Source organism: Lolium perenne, chromosome 4 (genome assembly GCF_019359855.2).
Source record: "Lolium perenne isolate Kyuss_39 chromosome 4, Kyuss_2.0, whole genome shotgun sequence".
NCBI lineage: Eukaryota > Viridiplantae > Streptophyta > Magnoliopsida > Poales > Poaceae > Lolium > Lolium perenne.
In genome coordinates this window covers 108,129,458-108,140,391 of record NC_067247.2, presented here as the reverse complement: position 1 = coordinate 108,140,391, position 10,934 = coordinate 108,129,458, and the positions used below count along the sequence as shown (strand labels likewise).

The following is a 10,934-nucleotide window of genomic DNA, read 5'->3' as shown; positions in this document are numbered from 1 at the left end:
TAATGACACTAGAAATGTATCCTTTGTAAAAGTGGATCGGTCGTAGAATAAGGTTAGCCACTGTCTTGCAAATTTTGCAAGAACAGAATCTAGAACTATGGTTTGGATCGGTCCTAGACCTGAAATTTTTTTTTTACCTGCAAACTTTTTTTTACTTCCATCCGCATACGATCGAGCAACATGTGCGAATTGCGTGTAGCCCTGCGAAAGAGGTGAAATTTCAACCTTTGTAAGAGAACCTATTCACTATCCAGTGTTGGCTTGTGCTTCCATAGATCCCAAGGCTGAAACGCTTTCATGAGTGAAACACAAGGGCGGCTAAGATTAAATAATAGTATATGTTTGGAACCAAAGGTAGGGTGATTGAGAGTAAAAAATGCCACGATATCTCTCCGGGTTTACACTCTTTTGAGATTTGGTGGTCTATGGAAGCATGAGCATCCAGTGTCTCCATCTTGGAGATCGTCTCAAGGCAGAACAAGGAGAGCCCTGGATATTTTGTCTTAACATGTTGTTATAATTAAAAAGCATGATGGCTTGATCTCCCCGTACTCCATATATTAGAACTCGATCGCTGTTTGGATTCAAATCCATAAACTACTGGTAGGCTACATGAATAAAGCTCTGACTACTAATCTTACGAAGACAAAATTTGGCGAAGTTCGGGGGGTAGAAACTGAAGTACCCGACATTTGTAACTTTGTGCGTGTTTGAGTAAAGATTGATGTCATGAAACATTTGGGCCGTGTTGTCACGGTTTGAAGTGGTGGACAGAGAGAATTCTACAAATTCAGTATGAGAAGGTGGCTTTTTCATTTTTGGGTGCACGTGGTTTCTTAGGACACACTCACCTCGAGTGTGGGTCTGTAGAGCATGAGGTGGAGAAGGTTAAATGGAGAGAGTGGTTTAAGCTCGATTGGAAGATGTTGCGTGAAAACGTGTTCATATCCTCTATCCATCAATTGTTGTGCATCCCATCACCTACTGACCTGCCATTGTCAAGGTGAGGTCTGCGCCTATGTACCCCCTCCCACGGTGGGTGAATAATTGATGAGAGAGTGGCAGCCCAAATTAACTCGTTCACTGTTCACGAGCTAGTCGGGCTGCAACATTTCCTCTTCCGGCATGGGAGCCTAGCAACTTTACCCATCACCTTGCCCAAAACCATCAAAGAAACCACGTTGGGTTTACAGGCTCTTTCCCCTCCCACTCCCCACTCCACTCTCCACGGCGACGCAGGCGATAGCGGCGGGCCGGGCACTGACGCGTGCGGCGGCGATCGATGGACGGCTCTAACCCAGGTAACCACGACCTACATCCTTCTTGATTCCTAGGCAAGGGTTCACCTTGGTCACTTCGCTCCCATGTACGGGGAGAAATTAAAAACCGTCTCCTTTTCTTGATTTCTGACCGCTGTTTGTGGTCTGGTCGCCGAGAAAATCATCAGGGAGCGGCGGCGGTGGAGGCTACGAGATGGACGACGACGGCCGTTGCGAGGTTTGCGCGATGTGGAGAGACCTAGCTAACCACAAGAGCGACGGCGGGAAGCAGCTCCTCGTCGTGGCCTCCGACGGTTGCAGCGACAGCTTGGTGAGAGCTAGCCACCCCTTTCCTCCCGCATTGATTCAGTTCCTTCTCAGCCACCACCGTTTTCTTCCGGTGCTGCTCCTGGGAAAGGCTTTGGGGTTTTTTTGGGGTGTTCGAAATCTCACTGAAAAATTGTTACCAGAGACAGCGAGAGATGCTGCTTCCGACCAACCCCTTCTTGATTAAAGGGTTGCGCTTGGGGTTTTTTTTCCCGATACTAATTTCGTTCTTAGCTATGTGCCTGATAATAAAATTTGCCTGGAATAGATGGCACATAGATGGCAGAACTGTTTCAGGGTATTTTCCTAAAAATTGTTTCACAGCATATAAAAGGGTAGCAGGAAAGCACTCTGTACATGCATGAAAAACACTATTTACTACTCTTGCAAGCATTATTGCAAGCGAAGCTCTTCAAATCATTAATTTACCCTGCTTTTTTTTTCTGTAAAAACTTCATGGAAAGATGATGCTCAAAACTGAAAACTCCTAGACCACAAGCTTTCCTATCTAAAGAATAAACAGGAGAAACTTTTTTTCCTTTTAGAGAAAAACACACCCATTTGGTCGGAATTTGTTTTTGGAAAATTGGTCAATTTGGTCCAGAATGCTGGCAGCAATGAGCTACCTTATATATAGCACTACCCTTGTCAAAAGTCAAAACTAACTCTGAACTAAGTCTTTCCAACAAAAGGCCAGTACCTTTGGTCTGAGGTAATTCAGTTCTACACATGAGAAAGACAAAAAAAAACATGATTTTGTATCTTGTTAGATCCGTATAGATGATACAAAAAAAATTAGGGTAATTTCCTTTGAAAAAATGTTTCAGAACATATCAAAGGTAGCAGGAAAATACTCTGTACATGCATGAAAACTATTTACTAATACCGCAAGCAGGATTGCAAGTAAAGCTCTTGTGAAGATCATGAGATTGCTATTTTATTAATATAGTCAGAGGAAATATGTGTGTGAAGCTCGTATGAAGATAATTAGTAAAATGCTAGTGTACTACCATGAGTGTGCTCATATTCAGGTCATCAGGTGGGAAAAATCGTACCACTACTGACTTCAAAATGATGTGTGTTTTGGACATATATTTTTTTTGTTTCATTTGTTTTCCATGTCCTTTGGTAGTCATGCCATCTGAATTATGTCTTCATTTCCTGCAAATAGCACAAAACTAAATGCTCACAAACCGTAATACTTATAACCCTAACCAAAGTGTGCATACCGCAGAAGGTTGGAGGTCACGAGAAGTCTTCCTCCTGTCCTCAAGCAACTTCTGGGATATTTGGAGCCGCTCCTCCTTGCGCTCATCATTTGTTGAATGGTACAATGAATTTGAATGTTAAAGTCAAATGTTTTTGATGTGCTTTTCTAATCATTGTAACAATGTACGTGATCTACAGAACACGTGGTGCCTGATCCTGAACATTTTCATACCTCGAATGACATTGTCTACACCACGTTACCTGGGTGCTGTCTGACGAAAGCACAAGATGAGAAAGTACAAGAAATAGCTCGTAGCAAGAAGCCTGATATCCCTCTGCATGTGGCAGCCATGAACAAAAGAAATGTAGACTTGAAGGACTCCTGTGTTGTAAGTTTCATCCTTTCCCAGATAATTTCTTGTCCATATGGCATGTTCCTGCTGTTCAAGGCTCTATATTCTTAATCTATTTTTTTCTTATTTTTCTGATCCTGCAGCACATACCGTTGCAACTTGCACTGGGCCATTTCAAGGACAGAAAAACTAAATCTACAATTCAACTCGAAGCTCCTGACAAGAAGATATACAGTGTTGGAGCAAGTAAGCTTAATGATGATCAGATAGTCCTCGATTCTGAGTGGAATAGTTTTGTAGCCTCCCACCACATACAAGAGAAGGACCTCCTTATTTTCAGAAGCACGGAGAATAGTCGCCTCGAAGTTCTCATCATTGACCCAAGCGGCCATGAAAAGACCTCTTCAAGTTTTGTCATGGGAAATTCCTCCAGTACCAAAGAAACGTCTGGAGATTCTGTTCACAGTGTTGATCCACTTCCTCATGCAGCAGAAAATTCTTCCAGTACCAAAGAAATGTCTGGAGATTCTGTTCACATTGTTGATCCACCCCCTCATGAAGTTATTGAATTGAGCAGTTCTGATGACGATGACATCGTGAGAAAAGGCACGAGAGAATCTTGCAGGGTGCAAAAGTGGGTGACACGTAGTTCTGCGAAAGCTCAGAAGATGAATTCAACATCCTCCCCTTCTACTGAATCAGGTCCATCGTATTCTTGTTGCCTATGCATATTTTTTTATTGTACCATATTTCACCTAAATTCTGTTCATTCTATGCTCACCCAAAGAAAGTATGGTACAGGATACGAAGATCGCAAGCCGCATCATCAAGCACCAGCGAATCTTGGAGTTGTTTCGGAACCTCGTTCTACCAATCTTGGGGGGGCTTCCCAGCAGTCATACATTTTAGCCCGGGGGGCAACTCTAGCTTTGCAAGTGGAGAGGAAAGTTGAGGAGAAAGTCCATGCAATTCGATCTGAGCTTCCTATTTATGTGAAAGTGATGACCACATCCAATGTTTATCGCATTGGCATGATGCCATGCATAATTGTGAGTTTACACTTCTTTATATACAACTGGAAGTACGCGAACTGTTTCTACTTAATTAATCATCGATCTGAATTTCAAGAACCTGACACTTGTGCACCTTTTGAATAGGCTTTCTGCGCGGAATATGCTTCGGCGGCGCGTCTCCCAGGCATGAAACAAGCTCTCATCCTTCAGATGGAGGGGAAGACGAAGCTGTGGGACGCTACATTGTGCGTTCTGAGCAACAACGTGAGGCGGATTCACAAAGGCTGGAAGGAGTTCGCCCTGCAGAATGGCCTGGAGGTGGACGACATCTGCCTCTTCAAACTAGCAGATGGCGACACCAAGAGTCTCAAGATGATGGTCTATGTGATCCGCAAGTCGGAGATAGAGCTGTAGCTACGTGTAGCGTTCGGTCTATCTATGCTCTGTGTGGCTTTAATTAACTCTCTTATACCCTGACATGGGATGAGAGAGCTGAGTAGCTGACCGATGAACAATTTGTGCCGTTAGACGACTTTCTTTGGGCAAATACTGGACCATATTCTCCTCCTAGACCATTCTTGACTATTTCTTGTTGAGACAAATTTAATCTTACTGCTGATTGGGATTACCTTAGTTCTTGTTGATGAACTTTTCTCCGTGAGACATGCATGAATGGTCCATTTGCTGCTTCAGCTGGGGACTGGGAATAGTATTTGTCTTAGTCAAAATGTCGTAGAGTACACGAATGGCTCAAAATGCTGGGATACATAAATGGAACCACAAAAGGCTAAAAAAAATCTACTAGAAGTCTTGTAAAAAAAAATCCTATCTGTTTCAATATCATAGCAGATGTTGCCTTTCCTGGCAAAGGTCATCAGGTTCTATTCATCTGGAAACAGAGTGCCTAGTAAACGCATGAATTGTGTTTCTAGAAGAGAAGCAATGAAGCATTGCTGGAAAAACAGATGTGAATAATGAGCATGCACACAAAACACAATAGGAACTAAGGAAGTAGTTGTTTTTTATTGCTGATTGAGATGTCTCCAGGTGACACAATTTGTGGCCCCTTCGTACATGTTCTGCTTCAGTAACGTGACAAATAGCTGGACTAATCGCTGGAGTATATAAATAACGATGAGAATGTGATACAGTAACGTGATAAATTCCGTCGACTCAGCTATGTATCTACAAACACTTCTAGCAATACAGCTAAACAATACAAGGTTCTCCACGACAAATATGATAAAACAGAGGAACTCAAAACGGCACAGGAATCACTCCCTGGAGTCTCCAGGAAAGGAAAGATACTACACTGTCGACACGAGAAACCACCGCCATTATTCATGTGTCCGTTCCCAAAAACCGAATCATCACCCGTCGTGTGGCTTTGCTCCACCGTCGTCAACGAATGTGTACAGTAATAATTGTAACTTCTGAATTCCAGTGTATCTTTCTTCCATTAGTCCGTAGCCCAAGTGCCTCAGGCCTACCTGACTCCTCGCAATTTCCCTGGGCACTCCCAGCATCACCCATCTCTGCATTCTTCTCTGAACCTGCGTTGTCATCCTTGCCAATATTCTCTGGCTCTACATCACCACTACCCATGTCACTTGAGTTTGTTGACGCAGAAGCTCTATAGTATACAACAAGCAGTTCCATTGAAATCAAAAAAATGATAGAACAGCCATCTGCATGCAAATCCACTTGATAACCTTCAAGTCTTCTGAATTATGCCTTGGCAAGAAGCACATTTGTCTTCTTTTTTTCCAGAAATATCAACCAGTTTCATGAAATGTGTCATTTTCGTTACAAAAGAGCTAGATAGTCATAGTGCAACCCACCAACAATTACAAAGTATATACAGTATGTCCAGTGCAACAGCTAGCTGATAGGCCAAGAAAACAAAAGAACACACCCTTTCTCATCAACCAACCTACCACAACAACATCAAACTCCCCTCACCCAGACTCCAACCATGAATGGCGAAGAAGCGGAGCATAGGGCCTCGAGCCCGCTTCACGGCAGCTGCCGAGCATCCCCAAGACTGAGACCATGACACCAGGACTGCGCTGGTGAACCACCACCATAGCGCCTAGGGAGGGAGGGCTGATCTAGAAGTAGACCGAGCCCTTGTCGGCAGGCAGAAGGCATGACCCTTGTGCTTCTTGTCTGTATCAGCTCATTCTCGTTGAACCGAAGCCTCTCAATGAGCTCAAACCCCAGATAACATCCTTTCACTGCATGATCTTCAGACCCCGACCTTGTCCTTCTGGATATGGCCATTGACACCAGACTCGGGAACTGAAGGCCAACCCTTGCACTCACTGTATCAGCAGCTCTTGCCAAACTTGTGAATCCTGTAGTACCGTCACCATTCATGCCACAGATAAAGTGCCAAACAATATCTCCAAGAGCCTATACACATTGTCCCTGCTGCGGAGAACGCACGTTATTCCTGTTTCATGAGGTAACTAGTGCGTTACCTTCTGAATGCTGAACACCAGAGAAGTGGCTTCCCATCTGGAAAACATTCCCAGATGGAAGCATAAAGCTATATAATCAGGAATTGTAACATGGTTAGCGCTTGATATAAGTCCAGAGATTAACCACCTTTGCTTGATTGTAGAGAAGGTGCCACAGGTAATGTTTCTATTCCTAAGTACTCTTCAGCAAAAACCTCACCGTTTTCTGAAAATATGGCTGCCAGACTGAAGTCTATTATTCTGCCCTTAATTACCCCAATACCATGGTTTTGTCTTCTCCAGAGACTAGCTCAAGTACCTAGGATATTCCACAATCGCTTTCAGAGTCATCTTCATGGTTCGTAACAGAAACTCAACTTTTGGTTTCATAGCAAGCTCGATACTGTAACCCAGAAGTGGGGAGAATCTTGAGATCATTGAGCAGCGTTGAAAGAGTCAAGACAGCATATTAGTGTATATATTTGACTAGTGAACTTAAGCTAAACATCAAACAGTAAAACCAGAAATTGAGTACCATGAATAGGAGATTGACTCCAAAGTAGATTAGGCTATGACTACAATCAGACCACACAAGCAATTTATCCTATCTTGTAAAAAGCGCAATTCAACTGCTTTACAAATAGTAATTTACTGGCGGCACACTTTCTTTGCTAGTAGTTTCAATAGCAGGTCTTCACCAGCAAGGATCGATAAGTGGATAGCAGAGCAGTATGGCTGGTTAAAGTTTTCGAGCTGTTAGGTACATTTCACAGAGTAGTGCCATGTATTTATTTATTTGCAAGACTTGTATAAAGTTTGCCCAAATTTAGGTAAAATTCATGTTAGTTGCGCAGGATTTGAGTTCTAAGGACTATATCTGGTGCAGGGTACATAGCCTGCCTAGTATATCTACTAGTACCTAGAGGAGCAGCGAGATGAAGACATTTACAAGTCTGCAAGAAGTTAACACATATCAGCTGCATTGACTAAACCTTTGTAGTAAAACCATTTTTGCGTGTTCATACCTGGGGAGCAATGTGCGATTTATGTCCAACAACAAAAGATCTTGATACTTCCTAATGATATGAGAAAGATGACACTCAGAAACACCTAAGTCAATAGAAATCTATTTTCTTCTTGAGAGTATAGTCAACATCGGAAGCAGATTATTTCTAGAGATCTACATATGATTTTTGCTACTGCTTTCTTATGAAAAGTTCAAAACCCATATCCTCGAAAAAGTTAACAACCTGAGACAATTGGAAAACGAGTTAGTACCAACAAGATATCAGCTATTAGAGGATATAGACACGGGTGAAAAGCAAATGACTGAAGATCATCCCAATTTTGGATCTCCATGTGAGTAAAAGACTGTTGCTCCGTGGATACTATTGCAGAGTGACACGAAATGATGCAATAGATGTATATCAGACGGTGAGGTTGGCCACCGCATTCATGCCTCCTAAATTCCAATCCTAGGAAAAATTATCTTGATTAGTTGGGAACAATGTGAAATTGCAAAACTCAAGAAGATAATGATGAAATCTGTTACCGATGGAAACTTAAAGAAACAGCTATAATAGTGTCTAACAAAATATCCCTTTTTAGTGACAGCTGGTTAGTGTTTCCAAAATAGGGAAATGAAAGCTAAAACTAAGTAAAAGTAGATTTTCCATCATTAACAGTGGTTGTGGAAAGCAAAGCCTATGAATATCTACACACCTGCAGAATTCCATTTGGTTTTCTCATCAGCAATTGTGGACTTGATGTAAGAACTGGGACCGACATTTTCTTACTGACGCCTAGATCCTCAAACAGCATCAGAACTGAGTTCATTCTTCTTGTTGAACAACACAGAATATGAGACCAACTTTTCACAGCAATACCGAGGACTGTACTGGAAATCTGAAAGAAAAAAACCAGATTTACTAACACATTTTCCAATTATGTTAAACTACAAACAAACACAGCATATAATAGGATCTAAAGCCATGTTTGTTATAATAGGAAAATGACCTGTTTTCTTTTAAGAAACAAGCATATGCGCATAGTTTTCAATGACACTTGTTGAAAGAATTCATGGATACTTCAGCAACATCTTACCAATATATTCTTGTCCAATGCCCGCCTACAAGATTTTCATATAGGATAACATTACATTATTAAACTTATTGTCTAGAGATACACCAATATTGCAGGGTCCAGAAGTTATCAGAAACATAATGTTTCAGTTGAGAATTATGTACGTTTACTATACCTTCTCCCTGCAATATCAGAAAGGATGATAGGAAGAAATGACAGCAGAACTGATGCAATCTTTGGCTTTGGAATTCCAATGCACCCAGGAAAATCAATTAATGGCTTGAGATGACTGGCCTCTGAGCAGAGAAGATGCATTGGGAACGATTCAATGAGATAGGGAAAGGACAGAACCCCTTGTGTCAACATATGCTCAGACCACCAGCAATTATTTGAAATTAAATTTCGAGAGATATACGGAGTATACCACAGTGGAACTTTTATGAGGGGCCATAACGGGGCTCCGATACATACTTTTTGGAAAAATGATAATGTATTTTGGAGCGTTAGCATTCCATCTGATTAGAGTTTCATAACCACTGCTTGAAAATAACACCTGTTTCAAGAACCTAACCTATACATGAATAAACCACAAGGAACAAATGAACCTACTGAATAGAATATGGCACTTATAATTGCTGAATTAACCGTATCTACCACAGTCATAATCCATACTATCACAATATTACAGATGTGTGACACCACCATTTACTAGTGCAAACAAAAACTTCTACACTCTAATGATTTGACTAGTAGTAAATGGTTCCACCAAATAGTTCGAATTTTATTAAATAGCCTCGAATAATGGTGCTTGTTGGTGGCGCCGCGGGTGGCAAATACAGCGCAGACTTTCAAAAATGTTCTGTTCTATCTGAATAGTGGAACCTGGGGTTGTGTCGCTCCTATTATAGAAAAAAAAAGCCGAAAGAATGAGCAGAGACCTAACATTATTGAGCTCAAGTTCTGCGGGAGACTAGAAGCTTGATGATCTGTGCTGCAGGCTTGTAGCTAAGAACAACACTGTCCGAGCAATTGTTTTCGTTACCACTTTGAGTTTCCGCTTCTAATTAGCTAGATTAGAATAATCTCCAAAAGACATGTAATAAGAGGTGACGGACCTCCTTGATTGGTCAGGTTCTAAGAATTTTCAAGCATACATCTAATAATAGTTTCTACAGGGCGCAAATAGGACCAGTTTCTCACCCTGTGGATGAGCACGGAGAGGCCCTCGGCCGCGACCTAGGGCGCGATGAGCTTGGCGGAGGAGAGGCGCACGCCGAGACTCTCGACGAGCGGCACCACCCGGCCGGCGCGCCTGCTCCTCGACATGAATTACGCCTTCCTGCCGAACCCGAGCGCGCCCATCCCGGCGCCCGCGCGGGGCCCCGCTCCGGCGCCCCAGGACGCCCAGAGCCCGAGCTTGTCGAGTTGCCTGACGGCGTCGACCAGCATGGCGGCGTAGGCCGACGCCCGCGAGGCGATGGCAGCCGCGTCGGCGGGCGAGGCGCTGTGGTCCAGCAGGAGCTCCGCAACCACCGCCTCGGCCTCGCGCGGGTGACCGCGGCCGAGAAGAGGGATGTGGTGGCCGCGGATGGGGTGGTGGCGCTGAGTCGCCGCGGGATTCGTAGGCGAAGAGAGGAGTGCGGTGGTGGCCATGGCCATGACGGAGGCGGAACGGGTAGGTTGGGGGATGGACGGGAATGGAAGTCCTGAAGAAACGGTTTAAACCCTCGTCAGCCCCACCGTTATCCTCCACCCGCGGGGGTTAAACTGTCAAACCAGGGTTTATCTCCTCGACTCCTCCTCGTCCCAACTCAAGGGTTCAAATAATTCTGGTTTGAACTCACACGAGAGAAATAATTTTGGCCTTGAGTTCAAGTAATCCTGGGAATTATTTGTACCATCCCTTGAGTTCAGATAATTTTGGCAAGTTTTTATCAAAATGATTTCCAAACAATAGGAGTATCAAAATGAGGAGTACATATTTTTGTGTGGAGACCGTTTCGGCCTCTTTTTTTTCATAAAAATGATATCCGTTGGCTCATGTGATAAATACAAAATGAACCTGACAAATACAAAATGGCGGCAAGGGAGAGAAAGAAGGGAGTTTTGTGGCGGGCTACGGCGTGGGAAGCTTCTGGAATCTGTGCTCCTCATGGCGATTCCTTAGCGGCGGTATCGTTTCGCCGGTGCTATCCTCGGTCAGAAGGCTAGCCACACCTTTCTCGGCAG

General features: G+C 43.3%; 2 protein-coding genes across 3 annotated transcripts; one reads left to right on the top strand and one right to left on the bottom strand.

Annotated features, from left to right (window-relative positions):
* The first annotated feature begins 1,085 nt into the window (after positions 1-1,085).
* Positions 1,086-4,805, top strand: LOC127293597 (B3 domain-containing protein Os03g0620400). 2 transcript variants are annotated; one of them, XM_051323241.2, is made up of 7 exons: positions 1,086-1,301; positions 1,448-1,590; positions 2,821-2,914; positions 2,994-3,160; positions 3,292-3,850; positions 3,950-4,197; positions 4,306-4,805. In XM_051323241.2, the coding sequence occupies exons 1-7, from the start codon at positions 1,283-1,285 to the stop codon at positions 4,573-4,575; spliced, it is 1,500 nt and encodes a 499-aa protein (XP_051179201.1). In that variant the 5' UTR covers positions 1,086-1,282; the 3' UTR covers positions 4,576-4,805. The 2 variants fall into 2 exon arrangements, with proteins under 2 accessions (XP_051179201.1, XP_051179200.1); XM_051323240.2 differs by having other exon boundaries at positions 2,994-3,184.
* Positions 4,806-5,165: 360 nt separating this feature from the next.
* Positions 5,166-10,396, bottom strand: LOC127293596 (uncharacterized). The gene is made up of 4 exons (XM_071818743.1): positions 8,881-10,396; positions 8,640-8,751; positions 8,346-8,528; positions 5,166-8,098 (listed from the first exon to the last, which is right to left on the bottom strand). The coding sequence occupies exon 1, from the start codon at positions 10,362-10,364 to the stop codon at positions 10,035-10,037; it is 330 nt and encodes a 109-aa protein (XP_071674844.1). The 5' UTR covers positions 10,365-10,396; the 3' UTR covers positions 5,166-8,098; positions 8,346-8,528; positions 8,640-8,751; positions 8,881-10,034.
* Positions 10,397-10,934: the final 538 nt, after the last annotated feature.